Source organism: Anabrus simplex, chromosome 2 (assembly GCF_040414725.1).
Source record: "Anabrus simplex isolate iqAnaSimp1 chromosome 2, ASM4041472v1, whole genome shotgun sequence".
Classification (NCBI taxonomy): Eukaryota; Metazoa; Arthropoda; class Insecta; order Orthoptera; family Tettigoniidae; genus Anabrus; species Anabrus simplex.
This window is the reverse complement of record NC_090266.1, coordinates 446,145,134-446,170,390: the sequence shown is the minus strand read 5'-3', so window position 1 is coordinate 446,170,390 and position 25,257 is coordinate 446,145,134. Positions and strand designations below refer to the sequence as shown.

General features: G+C 39.6%; 1 protein-coding gene across 1 annotated transcript in view; it reads right to left on the bottom strand.

Moving 5' to 3' along the window:
* The window catches only part of LOC136863572 (discoidin domain-containing receptor 2), a 954,446-nt gene that overhangs the window by 857,972 nt on the left and 71,217 nt on the right, over positions 1–25,257 (bottom strand). The window contains exon 2 of the mRNA XM_068226000.1: positions 5,777–5,953. Coding sequence (XP_068082101.1) covers positions 5,777–5,953 — 177 coding nt within the window. The remainder of the gene's footprint in view (positions 1–5,776; positions 5,954–25,257) is intronic.

Genomic DNA, 25,257 nt, shown 5'->3' with positions numbered 1-25,257 from the left:
ATGTGACAAATATCATTGGACACTCTACATCAAACATCAGACTAAATTTTAACCGTTACCACTGCGGCGAAAAGCTAACAATGATTTTATTAAGCAATCAAAACCTATAATACAGGAACTTTTCATGTTTACCTGGCTAAGTGGCTCGAGTGGCGCAGATAGTTGATTCGATCCTAACGCAATCCAGTGGTATGTGAAGGGGCTCAGATACGCCGGGTTCATGCCGGTGGATTTATCGGCACGTGAAAGAACTCCTGTGGAACGTAATTCTGGAAATTCGATGTCTCTGAAAACCGTAACGTAGCTAGTGTGATCTAAGATCCATCCATTTATTATTATTCACTTTTCATTTAACTTTAACTTATCACAGAAATTCACTGTGATGTTTGGTCGCAATCAGATAAAGATCCGTTTTAACATTTGGTGAACCTCATAAGAAGAGTTCGTAATACAAATCCGCTTAATTCATTTGTTTTACATTTTACATTTTAGAAGAATGATAATATTCCCGCAGTCATTGCAGCTCTCGTGTTTTGCTTTATATTGCCTTTAATGCAACAGTGTTCAGTGATATAGAAGACCATATTGTTCGTTATTACTGTAGGGCCTACACTAACTCTTGCTCGGTTGAGACGCTTTTCGTTTTCGTGATATACGAGTATACAATGACCTAGCTGGATATGAATCGCCAATATATTCTGAGCAAAGAAACATTTTGATAACGTGTATTCATCAGACTAGCCTATCAAACAAGTGTTGAGCTCCTAGATTGTGCAGTGTTCACATTCTGTTGAATGAGTAGTACAGTTTTGATGTTGTTTAACTCATGTCAACACAGCGTTTGAGTGCGCCTGGTGGAGCTGTGTATGATCAAATACACCGGCTTAGTTATTCATATCACTGACGTTTGAATACAAAGTAGAGCAGCTGCTCTGAGTGCACTCAGATGTGAAAGGAACGCACTACCTTGTGCGCTGCTTGTAAACCGCTAATTAGAGACTCCGGCTCGTTGTGGCGGGTCGTTTATTTGTTCCTAGAATATAGTATATCTAAAATGCCAACTGACAGTGGATACAGAATAAGCATCGTAATCTGCCTCTCGACCAAATAGCATCACTGTTCTCAATGGAATACTTCTTATTTGGAGAGTTCTGAGAACGTTATGAGCTTTATTTTTCTTTCGCGATAGAAAATAGTATTCGTTGTCTCAAGCCATAAGCATTATCCTTCTTTATCACACCTAAAATGAGCGTATTTTCAGTTAAGTTGTTGATTGATTGAACGCACAAATGTGATGCCCGATATGTGTATGAAGGAACGCAAATTGCATGTCACATACGCGGAAGTTAGCAATCGCTATTGGAGGGAGCGAATATGGACTGACTGAAAAATGGAATGGCGTATGGCTTTTAGTGCCGGGAGTGTCTGAAGACATGTTCGGCTCGCCAGGTGCAGGTCTTTTGATTTGACTCCCGCAGGTGACCTGCACGTCGTGACGAGGATGAAATGATGATGAAGACGGCACATACACCCAGCCCCCATGACAGCGAAATTAACCAATGGTGGTTAAAATTCCTGACCCTACCTGAAATTGAATCCGGGACCCCTCTGACCAAAGACTAGCACGCTAACCAAGTAGCCATGGAGGTGGACATCGACTGACTGATAGTACTATACTAACTTAAATATTACATAGTTTGAGGTGTGGGAAGAATTAAGTACAGTTAAAACCATTGGGAGGGATGAATGAAAGGGTGAAGAATGTGCCCCACACTATTCCCCGACGAGGAAAGGGAACGTAAATAAAATACTACTCCCGTTTTTAAAATTAAGATGCACAAACCACGATTGGTAAGAGTTAAATGCACTAGCATGGGCTAAACTAATTACAAATTTCGAATAATAATAATAATAATAATAATAATAATAATAATAATAATAATAATAATAATAATGGCGAGTGTCCTCCGCAGTGGTCTGGGGCTGTTCTTTCGAGCTGACGCCTACACAGACGACCTGCGCGTCTGTGAGAATGGGGCCTGATGAATTCTAATCCTGAAGACGGCAAATACACCCAGCCCCCGAACCATCGGAATTATGCACCGAAGGAAAAAATCCCCAAACCCTGCTGTGAATCGAACCTGGGACCCCTTCCACCAAAGACCAGCACGCTAACCATTTAGCCACGGTGCCAGACAAAAAATAAACTCGTGTCCTCGCCCCGAGGTGAAGCAGCTCTTTTCAGGCACACCCCCCATGAATGTGAACTACACGTACCATTTTAGCAACATATCAGTCCTCCTGTCATTCTTAAATCTCAGGAAGTTAAGAAAACTGAAATGTCTAAAGTTCTGATTAAGCAAATATTATCTTAAAAATGTCAATATGTAGGAAAATATTGCTTTATAGCTTGGCCAGAATTATATTCCATTTGAATATTCTGATATAGATCAGATAAAAATTGTACGAGACAAAGGAGATTTTTATGAAATAGACACAGTTTTACACCTGTCCGACTCGTTGGCTGAATGGTCAGCGTACTGGCCTTCGGTTCAGAGGGTCCCGGGTTCGATTCCCGGCTGGGTCGGGGATTTTAAACTTAATTGTTTAATTCCAATGGCTCGGGGGCTGGGTGTGTGTGTGTGGCGTGTTCAACATTAGAAATCATCCTAGGTAGGGCTCTCATCTTCACATAGATGCAGGTCGCCTAATAGGCCGTCTATGAGAAAAAGACCTGCACTAGGCCTCTCCGGAGGCCATACGCCGTTATTGTAGTTTTACACCTGAAGGTAGTGCCTTATTTGTGATTCCGGTTCTTCACTCATTTCATTTAGGCTTACATAGGCTACATGAGATAACATAAAGCTCCAATAATACGTCCTATTATATAATTGAGGAGCAGTCACTTAAAAAGGAGATTATTGTCCCAGGCAAACCATTGTCCTCAACGATGCATCCTGGTTCCTTATCTCGGTCGGTCTTGTGAAATTTGAGACGAAAAAGGTGGAGGCGGACAGAGTTTTCTCCGCGATCTTCGGTCGTCGCTCTCATTTATCCCCTGTCATACTCCATGAACGTTTTAACAGCAGCTACCAGCCACCATAACTAAGGGAGAATCAGAGCTGTTTAAATCTGGCTGCTGGTGTTGTGTTGTTGTCTGTTATAGCTGAAACTCGTAAGGGATGTTCTGGGTTTTTAATTAGTACAATGAACAACGACCTTTCAAAAGGATCAGTCCTGGTTCATCTCCTCTTTAACCTATACATATCAGATCTACCGGAAGCTCTGTCAAAGAAGTTCTTCTATAATGACGATATAGCTCTTGCTACAAGGCACAGGAGCAACACCGAAACTGAAAGAAAAGAACGCTTTAAAATAATCTGAATACCCTTAAAAGCTATTTTTTCAAGTGGAGGCTTAAACCAAGCTCAATTAAAACTGAGGTGTCTTGTTTCAGTCTCAACTACAAGATGGCGAACAATGTCATTGAAGTACCTTTTGGAAGAACAAACCTTATGAAGAGTAAATTTCTCAAGAACTTGGGAGTGACCGTGGATCGCAGCCGTTCTTATAGGAAACACCTTGAGAATACAGCAACTAAAATAAAAAATCGCAACAACAACCACGACAAACTTAAGACAATTTTCGAAACAAAACACGCGTTACCTTATTTTAAAAGAGATTAAACATACCAATTTTCATGTCTGTAATATGTGGGAAGTTTTTTTATTAAACTGTAGATATGCTCATTTTCAGAATTCATCCCCTTCAACACTTCCCCTTGAGTGGATTTTCATAAAACAAATTATGCGTGTTCTTTCACTCTTACAGGGGATCCAAATACCAATTTTCACGTCTGTAATATCTTCAGTATTTGATATATAAGTATCCTCATAAAAATAACTCAACACATTCTTCAGTTCTCTTCACCCACCCAAGCTCCTTAAGTGTATTTTCCGGAAACAAAAGATACGTGTTTCTTTATTTTTAAGAAGATAACAAATACAAATTTTCACGTCCGTAATATCTTCAGTTTTGGAATACCAGTATCCTAGTATTAATAATTCAACCCCTTTTGAGTCATTTAACCCCCCCCTTTAAGTGTTTTTCCCGAAAACAAAAAACACGTGTTTCTTTATTTTTAAAGAAGTTTCCAAATACCAATTTTCACGTCTGTAATATCTTGACTTTTGGAGATACCAGCATCCTAGTTAAAAATAATTAACCCTCTTTCCGTCATCCCGCCCCCCTAAGTGTTTCTACCGAAAACAAAAACATACGTGTTACTTTACTTTTAAAAGAGGTTTAAAATACCAATTTTCACGTCTGTAATGTGTTAAGTTTTTGAGATATACTATAGATTGCTCATTTTAAAAATTCACCCCCCTTTTAACACTTCCCCTTAAGTGGATTTTCAGAAAACAAATTACGCGTGTTCCTCTACTTTTACAAGAGATTCCAAATACCACTTTTCATGTATGTAGCATGTTACGCTTTTGAGATATATCGCAGGTATGCTCATTTAAAAAATTCACCCCCTTGGTGACTCCTGTTTACCCCCTCTTACGGAGATTTACCAAAAACACAAAGTACGTATTTCTTTATTTTTAAAGAGGGTTTCAAATACTCATTTTCAAGACTGTGACATCTTCAGTTTTTGAGATATAAGTATCAACATAAAAGTTACTCACCCCCTTTTTCACCTTTTTTCACACCCCTTAAGAGGATTTTCCGAAAACAAAGATAAATGTATCCTCAAAATTTAATTTCTTTATGCCCAGTAGTTTTGGCTCGGCGGTGATGAACCTGTCAGTCAGTCAGTCAGTCAGTCAGTCAGTCAGTCAGTCAGTCAGTCAGTCAGTCGGTCAGTTAGTCAGTCAGGACATGTTATTTTATATAGAGAGATTTTATATAGATAATATATATAATATATATATATATATATATATAGATAACACGGTATACAGTATCAATCCGTAGATTCGTATGATTCGATTACGTTGAATTCACTATATCTCGAAATTTCTGTAACTTTAAATGAAGTTTAACTCCCGAAGTGATTCGAGATATCGACGGTCGACTGGATTTCCTTGTATACTACTCCTGTATTAATATTCTCCTAGTACCAGATTAGAAGATTTCTATTGCTACATCACGAACTTCTGTCCAGGAGCCTCTTTAAACATAAAAGTGTTATTAATTTTCCTTCACAGTTAAGTGTACAGTAGTAGATTCACTTATATTATTACAGGCCGTGGTGGGACTCATTAATTTTAAAGAAAGGATAGAAAGTGAATGTGAGAGGATGAGTAACTTTGCGAAGAGGCAAACTAGTTTTGAAATGTTGTGCTTGTACTGTACTAAATCATACCAGTTTTACGATAGTTATTATAGATCTATAGATGATGGCGTAAACAATTCAACTCCTTCGCTGAATGGTAAGCAGTGAGACCTTCAGTTCAGAGGATCCTGGGTTCATTTCCCTGCAGGGTCAGGGATTTTAATCACGTGCGGCAAATCGTTCTGTCCTGGGGACTGGTTTTTTTTTGTTTGACCCAATACTCTCCTCTTCATGCACTTACAAAACACCACAATGCCTGGCACCAATGAGGCACGCAATAGTGAATACATCCCTCCGCTTAAGGTTGGCGTAAAATGACGCAGTTCGCATCTGCGACCGCACTCGAGTGCAGGAAAGCTGGTAGAAAAACATGATGACATAGAACATGCAATTAATTCAGCACCTCAACAGACTACTGCGAGGAAAACAACTCACCTCTGCCATAGCCAATGTCAAGCCGGAAATTGTCTCCGCCGACTTCGCCGTCAACCAGTCGTCCCAAGCCACCTACAAGCAATCCACCAAGATGTTCCCCGTCGTAGGAGATGTCACTTAAATCCTCTTCGGTTTCACGAGTTGTGTCTTCGGGAATCTGATAGTTCACTACTCCTCCTGGAACATATAATATTTTACAATCCGATTTAATTACAAAGACAAAATTGAGCTTGTAGATTAACAAGTTGACCACCAGAACATGACCTTTAATATAACTTATAAGAATGTTATCAGTAGAGCCCGGATTTCCATGCACTATCAAATCTCAAAATATGCATGCATTCATGCACTGTCAAATGGAAAAACATGCACGATAAACTGGAAATATGCACAATCAAAATTCCCTTCCTTTTGAAACATTTGTGCAACAACTAATTTCTCCAAATTGCCTTGATTTAAGCTCATCCATTTATCTGTCAGCACATCCTTAAGCACTGAAGTTCTACGTCACAAGAAGTGACAGTGCATAGTTAATTGAAGACATTTGGGACAAAGTGAGGTCATATTGTACGTCTTTTTCATTTTCACTACAATACGTCATATTTAAGCTTGACGAATCAAAATCAGGATTTGAACGGATCACTTTTTTCAACTTATATCTAGCTGCCGCAGCTATGATGGCAGACACATTTAAATCTCCTCAATAACTGGCATTGATTGCCTGCTGCGGTAACAAAGTGACGAGTGAGAGTTCCCGGTAGGAAAATCCAGGATAACAACGGAAGAGGGTTCAGTGCAAAACCAGCTGCTAGCTCTGTAACGCGGCATCACAGAAACGCGATACAAGTTTTATTTTGTTCGTCTAACACAGACGAAAGAATGAGCCGTCAGTGAGTAATGCACAATTTATGGTTCGATTTATAACAATGTATAACTGGGACAATTTAATCCCAAGAATTACACAGATCGACGTGGGGCCTTCCGGCTTACGTCAATGTTTACTCAAGCAGCAGATAAGAAAGTGTTTGGTTAATTGGATTATGTACTAATTTTGGTTGTCATGTACGATGCCAGGAATACATTCTCTCCGTTTCTCAGTAATAGACATTCTGTATAACGTGGAAAAAGGCCCCAAATTCTGCATACATTCTCTCCGTTTCTCAGTAATAGACATTCTGTATAACGTGGAAAAATAGCCCCAAATTCTGCAAACCAACATTCCTAAAAGGCACTATCATGCAAGTTAGCATTATATATGCGCCAAAGTCACAAGAAAAGTCATTTTATGCAATATTAGACGTCCAAATATTCGCTATTAAATCCAAAATCTTCAAAATATGCATTATGCATGAATGTTGTCCTAAAAAGGCCAAATCATGCAAATATGCACGGAAAAAGAACGGTTATTTGGAATCGTTAAGCCATGAAACGAATATTTGCATAGTTTGAGAATTGTAACCAGCTTATTTAAAAACATGCATTTGCATGGAAATCCGGGCTCTAGTTATCAGCAACAACAAGAAATACACTTTAGGATGCAGAGAATCCTGAGAGTTCCATCAAACTACCAGGAAGAAAAAGTAGAATAATTTCGTAATAGCCTTGCAAATTATAACAGTTCTCTTTCCCGGTGACAGGTTTCACCTCCCGTCGATTTTCCCGTCCTGCATAACACCAAACAAACCCTACCCACTAAATATGCAATGAATCCGACAGGGTCCATTATTTATCCTGTTTGATGTAAGAACCAAGTATGAGGTTAGTATTCAAAAAGTGCAGACAGAAAGCTGATTTTATTTTATATTATTATGGACAGAGCTGAAACTGACTGGCAGAGATTAGTGAGCGATAGAATATTACAGTATTCATAAAGGACTTCAGTTGGTGTTAGGTGTCCATATAGTAGGTTCAAGAGGGTATTTAGTGTCCTTTTATTCAGAATATTCATTTCTGTTAAAGATATTCTTCTTGCGACATGTCCAAATATGGACCACGTATGCAATGAGATATCCATAGCCTGTTTCCAGTTTCATCCAGGTCAGGAATGGAATAAGTTAAGTTCCCATCTAGCGGCGAGGATAGGAACTGTGCCTGCTGCCGAAGCCTGTCGCATTCCTCTTGGGCGATGAATAATGGCTGACAGATGAAATGAAATGGTATCGGAGAGTGTTGCTGGAATGAAAGATAACAGGGAAAACTGGAGTACTCAGAGGAAAACCGGTCCCGCCTGCGCTTTGTCCAACACAAGTCTCACGTGGAGTGACCGGTATTTGAAGGCCGGCGGGCTGCCGCCTGAGCCACGGAGGCTGCTAACATGTATGTAAAATGATAATCAATTTTTGCATGGTAAATACTCTTCAAATTCCATTAGTTATTGTACATTATAATCTACCAAAGTCACCTATAGCTAGAGTAATCTTATTACAAAGTGCGTCAACTTAATTATTCTACTGTATCGGAGTAACTCATCCACGAATAGTCGTACAAATTGTTGGGGTTTACGCTTTTTAACTGCTAACAGTAGATAGATAAATTGTGTATTGCCTAGCAATACGATCGTTCAGCCAACTGTCAATATCTTTCTAAGAATGGCAATTTGCAGAATTTTGCAGGAATGTACATTGTGAAATTTCATTTACGGGAGAAATTACTGGTCATATACGATCTTTCAACTTTTCCGTATATCTTTACCAGTCACTGCACTGTTCCTTTCGGACAAAACTATGTCAATTTAAAGTAGTTTTTAACTAGCCAATTGATGACAAATGTACCCATTTATAAAGAATCACTGTGGATAACTATCTCAGCTGACCACAAAATATCGTCCAACACTTGGGATCAGTGATCATGTCATCCCGGACAAATTCCTGTACATTCCATCCATCTGTGACAGTCCTCAGGAAGCAGTTGCTGCGCGATATGTCGCTTCGATGATTTCCCCGAGAGATAATTCTTCAGAATAGTTGCAGCTGTATAATAAAATAGAACACTTTCACGAAATTCTATCGTATGGATTTCTGTGTGCTTCCTTCGAACTCCCCATTTACATAGACAACATGATCTTCTCTACTAGAGGTTCATGGTCATCTTGTTCTAAGTACCTGCTACCGAGCTCGATAGCTGCAGTCGCTTAAGTGCGGCCAGTATCCAGTATTCGGGATATAGTAGGTTCGAACCCCACTGTCGGCAGCTCTGAAAATGGTTTTCCGTGGTTTCCCATTTTCACACCAGGCAAATGCTGGGGCTGTACCTTAATTAAGGCCACGGCCTCTTCCTTCCAACTCTTAACCCTTTCCTGTCCCATCGTCGCCATAAGACCTATCTGTGTCGGTGCGACGTAAAGCAACTATCAAAAAAAGTACCTGTGGCACAGTCGATTGTTAGCAACATACGATGAAAAATGTTAATTTCTTAGTATCAGTGCTGCATGCATTCCAAGTTCAGAACTTCCGGACATTTACGCCAATCCTCCTAAAAAGCTTTCTTTCTTGGTCTTTGCTGTACATAAAATCTGCATTGTTCTTCAACTGGAACAGAAAGATATTCTGTCAAGAAACCTACCACCATGCGAGTTGGCCGTGTGGTTAGGGGCGCGCAGCTGTGAGCTTGCATCCGTCTAATAGTGGGTTCGAACCCCACTGTCGGCAGCCCTGAAGATGGATTTTCGTGGTTTCCCATTTTCACACCAGGCAAATACTGGGGCTGTACCTTAATTAACGCCACGGTAGCTCCATATCGACTCCTAGCCCTTTCTTATCCCATTGTCACCATCAGACCTACCTGTGTCGGCGCAACGTAAAGCAAGCTGTAAAAATAAAAAATACACAAAATAAGGGAGAAACACTATTTTCAAAAATAGAGGTTAGAAAGTAAGAAACTTTAATAACGTAGAAGTAGAAATGACTTATCGGACATAAGATTGAACACCGTGAAAGTTTTTTCCAAGACAATGCATCAAGCTCCCAAACTAAAACCGTTTCTAATAAACACAACTCTATGAGTGTTTACCTAAGAAACGATGAAAAGCATGAAGTACGGAATGGCGAATACTCAATAGTTGACCGAATCATTCACTTTATATTAAGAAACAAATACATATTCCAAACATTCATTACTGAGGTGAATATTTAATTTTTATCACAATAATATTATGTCCTGTCTTTTAACACGGTGCGTCTCTCAGCCCGCGTACGAAAGGGCGAACGGTTCGAACAAGAATCGAACAGCGACCTCTCAATATGACGAGTAGGGTAAAACAAGTACCATACATTTAAGTAAAAGGGAAACTCAATTCCAAGAATCATACCAACGGCATAGTGAAATACCGAATTACGAAAGTGCTCAGGATTCAGCGTAATAAAATACCTGTGAGTAAGTTTACATAAAACAATGCAGTTCTTGAGAATTTGAAGCTAACCAGGGCATGAGGAAAAATTAGAACACACTAGAGGATGTTTGTGCCATCCTTACCAGTGTACATATTCAAAGGGCAGTAGATGAGAACTCGCAAGGACGCACGTAGCCACGGAAAATTACACATTCCCCAAGCTTCGAGAAAGAACGGATGACGGCAACCTCAATGGGGAAGGGAAGGCGCCGACCAATGGGATAACGCCTGCTCAGGATCACGAGTAGAACAAAGTCGACGATGAATCGTAGGTTCCCGAAACACAAGAAAGGGGGAGCGAGTCCAAGTCAGTCAGCAACAGTAAGTCGGTCAGGCCGAGAGTTGGCAACTGGTAGTGAGGAGATAGTGAGTGAGGGCTCGGAGTCAGGACCTAGCAGTCAGGGAGCGGCATTCAGGAAATCACTTAAAGTCAGACCGGGTAGTTAAGGGTTGAAATCGACTCCTAAACGGGTCCGGTAATGTCTGCCGAGTCAGAAAAGAAGCCATATGGACAGTAGCGATCGATCAGGCAATTAAACAGTAAATAAGCTGGGAGCTGATCGTCACAATTACATAGTCACCGTATGCAGACAATCCCGGGTAGTTAACCAAAGACTGCAAGCTAACGTTGGTCGCATTCCTCAGGTGATCGGTTGATGGTCCATGCAGGAGTCCGCAGATTAAAGTAAAGACATTACGGGAACTGTTCAAGTAATAAACATTAAATCATCAGGTTAGAGACTCGAGCAAGGGAGAAAGACTCACTTACGGGAAATAAGACAATCGGGAAGAGGTAACCACGGAAGGATTAGACACAGGCAGTAACAGAGTCCAATATAAGGGAAGACATCCATTCTGAGAGACTTAGAGTTGTCAGAGCTGCATTCTCTTAATGGTTGAAGCGTGTGAAGTGTTCAAGCCTAGCGAGTGTCAGTGTCAGAGAATGTCATAGGAGAAAGAAGGAAGACGTCGCGGGAAGTTCCCACAGCGCGGAAGAGAAGTATTAACCAGAACTATCTATTAAAGGGAAACAGGGAACCAAAGACCTTTTGTTAGCTTGAATGTAAATGGGTTAGGAAGTTCCCTAATAAGGAGAAGAAAATTTATATAACACATAACTGTGCATAATTGGATATATTTGTGTAATTTTCAGTAATCGTTCAATACATTCAGTTCGGCATAAGGCCACTTAACTTGGTGTTGTTCTTGTACAGTCATTTGTGCCTAGAAACCTATCCAGTGTCCAGCCTGATCTATCCTCTAGGATACGACAAATAATAATATTAGTAATTATAACGCAACTCAACAAGGTTTAATGAATTAGGAGAGGGAGCGGTGGACTTTATTGCAAATAATCTGCTGATTATTTAGCTAAAAAATGCTTCTATCGCATCAGGAAGATGATATATCGTGGTTTATGTTAACCACTGCACGCTTAAATACCAGTTTTGTGAAGTGGATGAGATCAGAACCGTTTGTCTTGTGTAAAGCGGTTGTGTTATAGAGTACGAAGTTCTGTTTCTCAATATTTTCATTTACCAGTATATGTTTAAACCGTAGTGGTAGGATATAGCTGTTGCATACTGCGCCCTGGTGGGGGTGTGATAAGCGTCATGCAATTATAATTAGTTATGGAGGAATATATATTTCATTTTCAGAAGCGAGAAGATCGTACTGTACATACAGTAAGAACAGGCCAGGCCGAGATGGTATGGTGAAACATGCACAGAATATTGTCTCCACTGAGATTAACCAACACAATGAACTGCAGAATTAGAATTCTCAGAAATTGTGACGAGGGGGAAAGAGAAAGGCACGAGTTGTTGACTAGTTGCGGAAGGTTTTCATAGCCCCGGGCAGTCTAGGTAGAGGCAATAGCGCAGAAAGCCGTGTGCAAATTTCTGAGAATTCATGGCAGGGTATCTCCATGTAACTAGCGAGAGTTGAACGCGGGGTTGGCACTGGAAGAAAAAAATATGAACCTTCCCGGTCACGTGGTTTAGGTGGACCAATGGAAAAATTCACTTGACCAAAGCGAGGCGACAACTGCGTATTGTAAGAAGCACTAGCGAGGCTAATTCCGTGGATTAAACTGATAGAAGGAAATGAGTTATCAATTCAGAATAAAGTGGAATTTAGGAGCCTTACTATATCATAAAACTTATAAAAAGTTAATTATTGCGGGAGATTGCATGGTGTAATTCTGAGAATTCATGGACGCTATTCGTTGATTGGCTGAAGGGAAAGGAAGCCACAAAAGAGAGCGAAATCCCAAGCCGGGATACGGCAGCTAAATTCGCGATTATATCCATTACCAGCGAACGATAATAGTTGAGAATTGGTATAGAGCCTTTGAGAACATAATTATATCATTAGATATTTAAGCCACGGGCCGAACCGCAAATTGTCGTATGAAGATATCGGGACTGTGCGTCCCAAGATGACCTCCGTTGAACTTGGAAGAGAAGGGATACGAGTATAAATATGAGGTCGTGGACAAGGACCAACTACTTCTGACAAAGTGTTCGAGCGGTCACCACGCCAGTGGTGCGTAACTACTTCTGATAAAGTGTTCGAGCGGTCGCCACGCCAGTGGTGCGTAACTACTTTTGACAAAGCGGTCGGAGCGGATACCACGCCAGGGGTGCGTGACAACTACTTCTGATATTTGTTCGAGCCGTGATTATGCCAGGGGTGTGTGTGTGTACTTACTCATGGAGTAGGGTTCGAAGTATTATATTGTTACATAGTACAGTGATTCATGACGTGATGTAGCTCATATTACAGTCTTGAGCAGTATACTAGTATGAAGTGTTTCACATAGACAGGACTCAGTAAAGCATAACTTACGGAGTGTGAGATTCTACCAACAGATTAGGAAGTGCGTTACGTGAGAACGGTCACGAGTGTTTATGTCACCTAGTAAACAGTCGATTCTAAACTGATACCTGGTCAGCTACGCGAAAGTGAGACGGGAAATTCAAGTGCGCGCACGGGCCGTTGTAAAGGGGATCCCGAGATATCCCATGTTCCTAGTCTCCGGGAAAGGAATGAAGAATGTATATCTACATTAAGTGGGCTAGATACAAGGCCGAGAGTGTAAAATTTGTGAGTAGAATTTAGGGTGGAAATTATTCCAGAGTGCAACAGTTATTTTATTTGTTTTCATGCAAAATGTGTAAAGTTGAAAAGGGTCAAGGATTAATTCTTCAAGCTGGCATGAATACCAATGGAATGCAGGGCTGAAGACTGGACGGGGCCTGTGCTTCTCGTCCGGCTTAGCAGACTACAAAGAAGAGATGAGTAACCTTTTCAAATATTTGTAGATTGCTATCGTTAGGGGGAGGAAATCATATTATTTTATCATGGTAACTTGATTGTAAAACGAGCCGTTTCCGTCTCGTCTAAATTCAAAGATAGAAAGACAAAGGGACAAATTAATATGTACATGATTAGATCGAGCACTCATCATAAATTTGATTACTAAATAGAGTATAGTAGGGTTGAGTTGTTCATTCAAGTGCTTGAGTTGTTTGATATGATATGGAGCACGTTTCACGTAAAGATAATGTTAATATTCATTTAGAAGTGCTTCCAAAGTGTTTTTCCGTTATCGGATTTTTTATAGATATTAAGGCATGTTGTTAAGATAATCCAGGGGTAGGATTGCCAAGTGATTTAAATTGTTGTGGGACGGAATGAAGTCCATTGATTTGTCTATAAATATCGTGAAGTTCGCCAGTGGACAAAATAATAACAATCTGTACAAGTGTCGAAGTAGTACCTTAAAATTTGGTAATGTGTAAAGGCGTGTTTAATAATAATCTTTGAGAATAAAGGCACGGGCCTAGTTGGATAGAATGGTTGCAAATTAAAGTAATTTAAATGTGGAGATCACATGTGCCGTGAATAATTATAATTTGTGCAGTGAATCCGGTTTTAACACTAATTTTTGATTTAACGTTTTTGGACTCCATAATAATCATTAATAATTTTGGTAGAAACGAGATAGTCATTTTGATAATATGGTCACGCTATGTTTGAGATCCAGAGGGAATTGAGCCAAAAGTTGAGATTTGGAGTTTTGTGGGACAGAAATCCGGCCCGAAATGAAAGTGAATTGTACTGATGTTGATGAAGAAATAGATGGATCTTAAGGCCCACATAGAGGTTGTATTTATATACCGGTGTATTGAGTGGCAGAATAGAGTCCACACACCGAGGGTTAATTAGTGAAAATGTTTTGAAGAGTTCCGATGGATAAATGGACTTCAAAATGGAAAAGGAAGGAATAATTTAACACTTGCAGAGATTGGAGGTATTTGCCCAACTGCGAGGTGTTATGTGATTTGAGAATTGTCTTAGGAGCATATGGTCTCCATGAATTAACGACAGTACGAAAATAAGGTTGCGGGTTCGAACACTATTATGTCCCGACCGATGTGAATTCGGATCTTGGTGATTTCTGTTTGGGAGAGAACGTATGTGACTAAATTATAAGGATGGGGAATAAAAATAAAGATTCTCGAAAGAATAATAATACTATTAATAATAATAATATTCCAAGTAAATCATATCTGGATTGATTAGTGCCAAAATAAATCATAATTGTAAAAGGGGTTATGCGTTAAACGTATTAAGAGTGGATTACCGTGTAACAGGCGAAATTAATTTTTTTGAATTTATAATAATAATAATAAATATTTTTTAAACTACTTTTTTTGAAGAAGAATTTACTTTTTTTTATATTTTGGACATAATAATGATGTTGGGAGTTGAAATAAATAATTTGAGATTTTTAACTAAAAATAATAATAATAATGAGAATATTTGAAGAAGGAGAAGAAGAATAATCAAAGAAGCTACTTTTATTTATTTAAGATGAAAATAAAAATCGCGAAAAGTTGAAATATTATTCCGAGGATGATTACGGTTTACGATAATCATGATCTCCAATAATAATAATAATAATAATAATAATAATAATAATAATAATAATAATAATAATAATAATAATAATAATAATAATAATAATAATAATAATAATAATAATAATAATAATAATAATATTTAATAAAATATTTTTTATTTTATTTATTTTTCTTATTATTTCGGATGCTGATGATGGATGATACTAGGCAAGTCAGCTGGCGAATTAACGTAATAATGTCAATTGGTTGTAAATAATAAGTTAAGTTAATATGTGTAAAATGAAGGCAAATCCCTACATCTGGACCATTAGGTTAGAGTCCCTTTGTCGTATTCCTTCAACTAACGATTAGCATATCTTGGTTAGGAACCCGGGGAGAGTTTGTAGTTTCCCGGTTTGGTCTCATCTCAATCAAAGTGGAGGCGATAACATGGTCCATGTGATCGCGCCTACTTAGCCAACAGGTGATTGGTCCATGATCAAATATGGTCATGGTGTTAACGAAGGTAAATCTGATACCTTCAGACATCAACGGTTCTACCACTCAAATGGAAGGGTGGTCAAAAGTGATAAATATTATGTAATCATTTCTCAGGAATAATTTGCCAAATTACCGGCAAATCAAGGGTCAACAGATTTTGTTGTGTGTAAAAATGATTTTGTTTACTTAAATAAAATGCTCCTTTAGCATTTGCAAGGAAACAGTTCCAGGTTCTTGTTCTTGTAGAATAGTAAACCCTTGGTGACCGTTTAAATATCCGTCCCCATCCCTAAGATGGAGCCTTCATAATTTCCCTTTGATCTGAATATATATATACATAATTTGTGTGTTTTATGATGAGCCTTAAAGTTAAAGATTAGAGTGTCCCGTTCAACACTGTAGTACTGATTGGATGGCGCCCTTACATTTAGTTTGAGATCTTATATCTCAAAATATTTTTTTATTGAGTATTAGTTGCGATGGATTCGGACCGTAACACTCCCTGAGATGAATGCTGGTTGGGACTCAGGCTTTGAGCGGGTACAATACAAAGTTTTGAATTTTGAAGTTTTGTCGTATTTGTATGCTTAAACATACTGCTCCATGTATAAATGGTTAGCATGCTGGCCTTTTGTCACAGAGGTCCCGGGTTCGATTCCCGACAGGATCGGAAATTTTAATCATCATTGGTCAATTTCGCTGGCACGGGGGCTGGATGTACGTGTCGTCTTCATCATCATTTCATACTCATCACGACGCGCAGGACGCCTACGGGTGTCAATTCAGAAGACCTGCATCTGGCGAGCACAACATGTCTTTGGACAATCCAGGCACTAAAAGCCATACGCATTTTCATTTCTTTTATATGCTTAAACAATGCAGGAGGACACACGTGGTTGTAGGCCTACTAATTCTCTGTATTGATTTTGTTTCAAATGTGGGGAATTCTTAACTATTAATTAAAGGAAACCAACTATTCACTCGGTGACCAAGATAAAGTTTTCGGGCCACATATAACTTACAACAGGCTCCGTGTAAAAGAGACCCAGTGGATGAAAGGAGAAAAAAACAGCATATGCCTTTTGCAGTCCCCATGATATGGTGTGCTCAAGGAAAACATATCAATGACTGTTATTTCTGCACATCCAAAATAACAGGTTTTTCATAAAAAATAAACGGGGAATTTCATACCCCAATTTGCATCCAGCCATCCGACCAGTACCTCACGGCAATAATAAACCAATACCGTTAGCTCGATAAAATTGTCAAGAATTTTCATAATCAGAGAATAACGATTCACATAACAGAGTGATGGCATTAGTATCGACCGATTCATCTCACAGTCCTGAGGAAGTAAGTAAACCGCAAATTCCTACACAAAACGAACTGAATGACTTAGTGCATGATTCACACCTGACGAAGCGAGATGCAGAATACCCGGCTTCATGATTTCAGGAATGGAATTTGCTGAGAAATGACACGAAACGTATCTTTTTCCTTGAAACAAAAATTAATACCTATTACCATAGCCTATTTTAGGAAAGATGATTCGCTCTGCGCTTGTTGTCATGTGAATGGTTTGATGTCGAAACTAAACATTGTGTACAATAATTAAGATTGGCGTATATGTATGGATTCTTCGAAAATTAGTTTTAAGGATATGCTAATTCACATCTGTAATGAATTGCCACCATTCCTGTGGCTCATACATTTGCTATAAAAAAAGGAAAGTATGTCACTGATTCTAGAAGGCATTAAATTTAATTTATATAACTTGTGATGTTTTGAACATCACACCATGTGTATACAGTTATCAAACTGTGAAATTAATTTGTAAGATATACATATTTGTAAGATATACATATATTGAATTTATGTTAGGCCATTCTAAATTTTGATACATATACATAGGGTTTTTAGTCACCGATTTCACATTATCATCTCATTTATTTATATCAGTGCAATAAGGAAAAATGAACGAGTTAAATCTTGAGTAACAAGATCACCCGTATTAATAGCTTGCAGTAAATTTCCGGTAACCCGAGGTCAGGCGACCGGGCACGCCATGCTAATTTTAGCCATTTTTCAGGAAAAGGACATCATCGAGATTGTAGAATTATACCGTACCCTCCATATTTTGAAGAGGCAGAACTTGGTAACTGCTACTTTTCGAACTTTCCTACATGACCGTTACGAAACGTGCGAACTTTCTACCTATCTGAATAAACGTTACGAGACATGGTGACGGATATACACAATCGAAAGAAGAAGGGATAGAACATCAGATCTTACTGAACCATGTGATGTCGTAGATGGAGGGAGATTTTGGAGCCTGTATACATCACCGACAGGAGATTGTGAAGGTTTTAATTGCTGAATATCTTAACATCTTATCGTCGGAAGGTCTTAATATCTTAACGTCTTAATATGAGATCATCTTAACATCTCAGCTTCTGAACTTCTTAGCATCTGATGGTCATGATGATAGAGGAAGAAGGTCTTTCTCATCGTTCTTATTATACGAGAGAAGACAGGGCAGGTAACAAGAGGAGGTTCTCTGTTTAGTTTACAAGTTCACTTCACATCTGAGCAGAGCACTTCTCAAAGTTACTCTCATTGAGAACTGGCTATCTCAATGACGCAACGTTTCTGTAACGTGGAAGAATGTTCGAACACTTCAGATGCTGCGTTTCCAGGTGTTGAGCATCCTGCGTTCATTCCCGATCTCGCCCCGCCGAATTACCATGTCTGGTCCATTTAAAAATGCTCTAAGAGACCATCGATTCAGCTCCAATCAAGAGGGGAAGGAAGCGGTGCATACGTGGCTCGCTGTGCAACAATAAAACCTTTTCTGCAGACGGTGAAAAGTGCGTGTGAAACGGTGGACCATGTGCATCGAAAATCAGGGTGACTATGTTGAAATATTTTTCCAATTACTTATTGACTTGCCCTCGTACTTGATGGGACGTAAAAACAATAACATTGTTAATGTAGTAAAATTCTGGAACAATTATTTTCAGTAAGTAACATATTGGAAATCGGTCAAATTAATATCTATCTATCTATATTTTGTATATACGTTGCAATCAGACGGTCTGCACAGGTAGGTTACTGTGATATAATTGAGAATCCCAGTTAATACGGTATACAGATGTTAAAGCTGGAAATCTGCCTGAGGCCACAAACTACACACGGAAGATATTTTTAAAGTTATGTAAAGAGGTTTTGATTGAAAGATTCAAGCAGTTACAGTTTGTAGTACTTCCAAATGAAGCAACATCTACTCGAGTCCTCCGCAAACTTTTTATGTCACGCAATCCCATTCATCCTTCCTCCCTTCCTTCCTTCATTTCTTACTTCCTTCCTTCCCCCTTACTACTCATTACATTCCACAAAAATTCCGTTCACGAGAACTTATGGTAGTAGTAATAATATTAATAATAATTTCGTGTGGCTATTACTAGCCGATTGCAGCCCTTGTAAGGCAGACCCTGCGATTAGGGTGGGCGGCATCTGCCATGCATAGGTAACTGCGTGTTATTGTGGTGGAGGATAGTGTTACGTGTGGTGTGTGAGTTGCAGGGATGTTGGGGAGATCACGAACACCCAGCCCCCGGGCCATTGGAATTAACCAATTAAGGTTAAAATCCACGACCCGGCCGGGGATCGAACCCGGGACCCTCTGAACCGAAGGCCAGTACGCTGACCATTCAGCCAACGAGTCGGACATGGTAGTAGTGATAATAACAGTGGCTTGTGACGTCAAATTATGGCAGTTATCTTTTCTAAAAAATAATAAATGGTATTAATAAACTTAATAATTTAATTTCGTGTGGCTATTTCTAGCCGAGTGCAGCCCTTGTAGGGCAGACCCTCCGATGAGGGTGGGTGGCATGTGCCATGTGTAGGTAGCTGGGTGTTATTGTGGTGGAGCAGAGTGTTATGTGTGGTGATTAATAAACTGATAACCAATATATTTAATGCAACCTGAAACATACACGAATATGTGCGATAAAGAAAAGCACTCGACGAAGAAAAGAGCAAATTCAGAAACATCACTTTCACTAAAACTGGAAGCCTATAGCACCTTAAGGCACATGATATCGATAACTTTGTGGAAATTAATCCTCTATTATTACTTAATATGGCACTGAAGATTTGATGTTAATACTACTGTAACTCGGAAATATCATTGGTTGCCCGTTGAGAACGAAGAACCTGACACATTTCACTTCAGAAACGTTGTCACTAATTAGTTATTTACCAACCCACATCTGTGTTTCCCTTAGTATAGTACCAGCAAAAGTTATTGCGCACAAGAGCATGGGAAGGATCTCAGGTAGTGTACCGTCTTTTTGGAGCAGGTACAGAGAAGGAAGCTTCGCAGGGCGAATAATAGATGGTATTAAAATTTTCCTGATAAATTTATTAACGATTTGAAGAAAAATAATCCTGCTTCTATTATTCATTCAAATACTAAAGATTGTCTTGAAAGTAAATCTTCCATTAACATGTTCAGATTGAAATAAAATTGCAGAATTTTAAATGCTGTTAAAGGTGAACAAAATATAATCTTCTTTACATTATGAGACCGAGAAGTGCTCTACTTAACTGACAGAGCGGTAACTACGCTGTAAACAAGGGCGCGTCTTAATGACTAACAGATGTTGGACCCTAACCGTGAGAGCGAACACAAGGAATCCCCTGTGCTCGTCATCATTCACCGCCAGAGACTAAAGGACGCTTTTAAGATTGCTTCAGAACCTACGAAGTTATTTTAATAACAGTCACTCAGTGGAGATGGGAATACAGGAGCTACATTTTGATACCCTGTTCGTCACTGTACGTTGCGTATTAACGGACCAACGTGTGAGAAAGGATTGCATTTTTCCCCCACCCTCAGTATTCGGGTCTCTAGCGTAGCGCGCCTATATATTCATGAGCTGAGGAGGAGACACTACCCAGTGCATTCTCAGTGTAACGCCAGTACGGTAGTATTTCGTCGTGGTTTGTGTATGAGTCGTTTGTGAAGAAATAATCTTGTAATTTGAGCAGTGTTATGCAGATTCATTAAAGCCTGTGAACATCTGCGAAAATACCCACAATCTAAGTAAGTTTTTTTGCGAGTACAGTGTGTCGCTAATTAATATAGTGGGAGCAGCACGAAACCGAAATGACCGCTGTCCGTGTGTCGAAGAGGTCGTGCGTCGAGCCTCATATGTGCCGATACTAATACGGCTCAATTAACCACAATAGCCAGGTATCCCAGTGCGTGGAGTTGTGTGTGTGTGTCTCGACATAATTGAGAGATACAAAGAAAGTGCGTGAACGGCTCAGTGTCGGCATAATTAAGGGTAGTGTCACGTCTATAAATCTATAATGTAGTTGAGAGCCTGACTTACGCATGACTAGGCGAAATAGAATATGCTTGAAGTGTGGTCGTGTGAGACGAGAAATTTTAATCCAGTAGTGGCCTAACCGGTGACATTCTTTATTCAGGACCTAGAATAGCTGTATGCTGTTTATAAAAGAATAGGTACATGAGAAGGGAGCAGTGTCGGGCTACAGAGACAATACCGGCATTGGGTTGGAATGCTCGTGCTATTGAGCAGATCCAACCATATATTCAAATTGTGGTGTGTAATAAACTAACGCATTCACTTGAGATAATTTCCCCTCATTTACATGTCTACGAGAACGCCGGAGTGAACGCCGACGTCCAGTTGAATGCCAGAATTTTGCCTGTGTACCGGAGTGAACGAGTCATCTAGCTGTTTGTCGGAATTTCGTCTGGTAGCAGAGAACGTCTGGAACGTCGCTGTCATGTGTATGACCTGCCAGGAAGTCATCATGGGTCTTCACATCGCCGATAACGTGATGCAAGCAGCTTAAATCCATGGAGTGCCCTCCTGTAAAGCTGTGAACGTGGTATCCGGAAGGCTGAGTACATTTCCAAGTATTTATATCTTTGAAGGTCGTGTCCCGTTGTAAATATGTAGATTTTTCACTTAGATATAACGTAGACTGCAAGCACGCCATTTCAGAGGGATAATAATCATAATTTCATTTTTTATTTGGGTCTTTTATAGAATACTTTCTTCATGGTTTGGGAACGACCATATTTTACTTCCATTTTTTTACAACGGTTTGATAATGCATGACGTAAATTTAAGGACCTCAGATTAATTAAGTGTGAAGTACTGTCAAGTAAAAGGGCTTAAATATTCTACGTAAACGACTCCAGTTATCATCTTTCTACAGCCAATAGGAGTCCTCAAGATATCTCAGTAACTGATTTTTTTTGTACTTCACAAGCTTTTCGGAAATCCTCCTTACTAGGAATTAAAACTGCTAGAACAACGAATGGAGCATGAGATTGGGGTAGATATCTTACATCGCTAATTAGTTCGCGAATGCGCAAGTTAATTTGGACCCTGGTGGCAGGAGATCATCATTAGATCTGCATCGTGGTCAATGTACCGAGAGGAAATGAAATGGCTGAACAGGCTGTAGCCATAATATATATTGTGGAATGAAATGTGAAATTCCCTTGGAATCTGTCATTAAGACACGCGAGGCGCATATCGCGATGTGAATATGTTGATTACGGCAGGATATAGGGCCGTGATTTGTGTGATGCCATGATGGCCAGTATTGAAAGAAGTGAATAGATTATTTGCCGTGAAGCCATTGCCCGAGAAGGCTTAGTGGACCGCTCTTTGAAAGTGTGGCACGGGCAGCTCACAGCTGGAGTTTTATGAGCCCATTTAAACGGGGGAGTGAAGGCGTTTTCTTCAGTGAAATAGAACAGATACAAGTGGCGAGTTTCTTTTCCTTTCGGCACAAAGATTACGCGTGTTAATTTAAATAGAGCCAACGTCGCAGAGATTCCAAATGAGCATTAAATGAAGGATCCCTCCAATTTATTTCTTTAATTATTCACAGCGTATAGGGAATTCCAGGTCAGATATACCCTGTCTCAGAAGGTCCTGAGTTCATTGCAGGAGACAGTAAAGCTTACTGTCACAAGCGGCAGGTGAATAAGGCCACCTGCGGCTCATTGTGTGTATGTGAAATGTATATATTCTTGTCCATTTGTTGCAGGTAGTGCTATAATAATTTGTTTATGATGTCTGGTATTGAAGTCGCTAAATGCTTGTCCATAGGTAACATCGTTGTGTAAACAATGTCCTGATATATGTGTTGATAAAAATCCTAATGAAATGAGCGTGTTTATCATACTGCACATTTGGCAACGTTTAACTTAAGGTAGTGTTGTAACGCGACTTTCAAAGGATTGGGAGTGTAAATTGCCTATTTCAGTTCATACGATACTAGCAAACTTATATCATAATTTGATGCAAAATTGAATATATTAATTCTTGGCAGGTAAACAGATTTACGGCGGGGTGTGTCCATAATGATTAAATATGTGTGTGATGTAATATAAGTGTAGAGTGAAATAATTAGAGAGAAAACGCCTCTCTAAGTCTGAGGTAGTGTAATAGTTCGAGAGGGAACGCCTTCTTAAGTTTGAATATTTAAACGTATAATGAAGTGTAGAAAAGGACCACCGAACATTTAAACGTCAAGATCACCCAAGTTACTATATGTAAGGTGTTTGTATGGCATATCCATGCAAATAATGTGTTTCACTAGTATAAGTAAAAATTTGTTATACAAGATATTGTCTCTCTTCTCATTAGTAATGAAATGGTATTCCTCTCATAATTAACTTTTCCCCCTACTATAGAGACTATTTTTCTAAAGGACTTACCGCCCCATCGGACAGTCCACAGACCCGAAAATGCGATACCGACTCAGCTAGCGAACTATTCTAGTAGGGGAGGGTGAGGCTTCGACAAACCGGGCTGAGTTCGAAGCTCACCGATGGTGCTCCATTCTAACGTCATATTTATGAACAATGGTAACTGGTTCATGTACTGATGCCTTGGAAAGGTTACAATATATCCCCATGATGTTTGTAAAATGTCCAGAATGAATTATTGTTCTCAATAATTTCAGTTAAATACACCCTAAGTCCAATTAAATTTTCACTCATGGATTCAAATTAAATAAAATTCGAGATAAACACCTTGCTCATAAACCTTAAGGTTAAATTACTTCGTCAACCGACTAGGATCTCAAACTTCAAATTAAATATTAAATCTTTCAAATCACTTCTGTGCAATCCTAAAGTCTGTCTAAGTCGTAATAGATTAAATATGATTTCAAATTACACTTTGCTTCAAAAATCCTAAAGTCTTTTTAAATAGATTAAGCATGATTTTAAATTATACATCATCATCATCATATGTTTACCCTCCAGGTTCGGTTTTTCCCTCGGACTCAGCGAGGGATACCACCTCTACCGCCTCAAGGGCAATGTCTTGGAGCGTCAGACTCTTGGTCGGGGGATACAAATGGGGAGAATGACCAGTACCTCGCCCAGGCGGCCTCAGCTGCTATGCTGAACAGGGGCCTTGCGGGCGATGGGGAAGATTGGAAGGGATAGACAAGGGAGAGGGGAGGAAGCGGCCGTGGCCTTAAGTTAGGTACCATCCCGGCATTTGCCTGGAGGAGAAGTGGGAAACCACGGAAAACCACTTCCAGGATGGCTGAGGTGGGAATCGAACCCACCTCTACTCAGTTGACCTCCCGAGGCTGAGTGGACCCCGTTCCAGCCCTCGTACCACTTTTCAAATTTCGTGGCAGAGCCGGGAATCGAACCCGGACCTCCGGGGGTGGCAGCTAATCACGCTAACCACTACACCACAGAGGCGGACTTTAAATTATACATTTGCTGTAAAAAATCCTTAAGTCCTATTCAGTTGTAATAGAATGATTCCAAATTACACTTGCTTCGGAAAGATCCAAGAGTCTTTTTAAATCGTTATAAATAGATCTACAGTTCTTATAATTTACTTCCTACAATTTCAATAGGTGGTAAAATTGAAATTCACACGACCAAAATATTTTTATGTATTACGCACTTGCACTTGGCTAACGTAGCACTAGGTATTGTGGTTGATAGAGTGCCTTGGCAATAAGTCAGTTTATGTTTTAGTGCAATATGTTGAGATTATTCACCCAAGAAAGATTGTAAAATGCACTTATATCACCTGAATTCAGCAACAGGAATGGTTGCAATGCGGCTCCAATGCTCGGCGGCTGGAACTCCCAAGACGATCAGTCTGATGTCGAACTCAGCACCAACAGCAGCAAACCACGTTTCATCCCTCGATGTTACCACGTCTCATCCCTCGATGTTACCACGTATCATCCCTCGATGTCACCACGTATCTCCAACGATGTAGCCCGTCCCACGCTGGATTTGATGTTTAAAGTAATACGAGGTTTCGACAATTTACCAAGATTTCCGGTGTTTGTCAGAGAAAATGGACACAGGGGGAAGTTCAATTGGCACGAAAATACAAGACGTAGCACTGTCAGTTAAGAGTAATTAGTTGCACTTTACACTTAGATGAGTTTGAAAGCATAGTTCATACTTGCACTTTATAACGCAGTACTTAACATGTGACTCGAAATAACACAGTCTTTAAGCACAGTCTGAAACACAAGTCAGGTCTCTGTGGAAAATATTTACGATGAAAATGGAATCACTTCTTAAGTTACGAATTTTAAATGCACAGTTCGTATAGCATGGAACTGAACACTGGGCA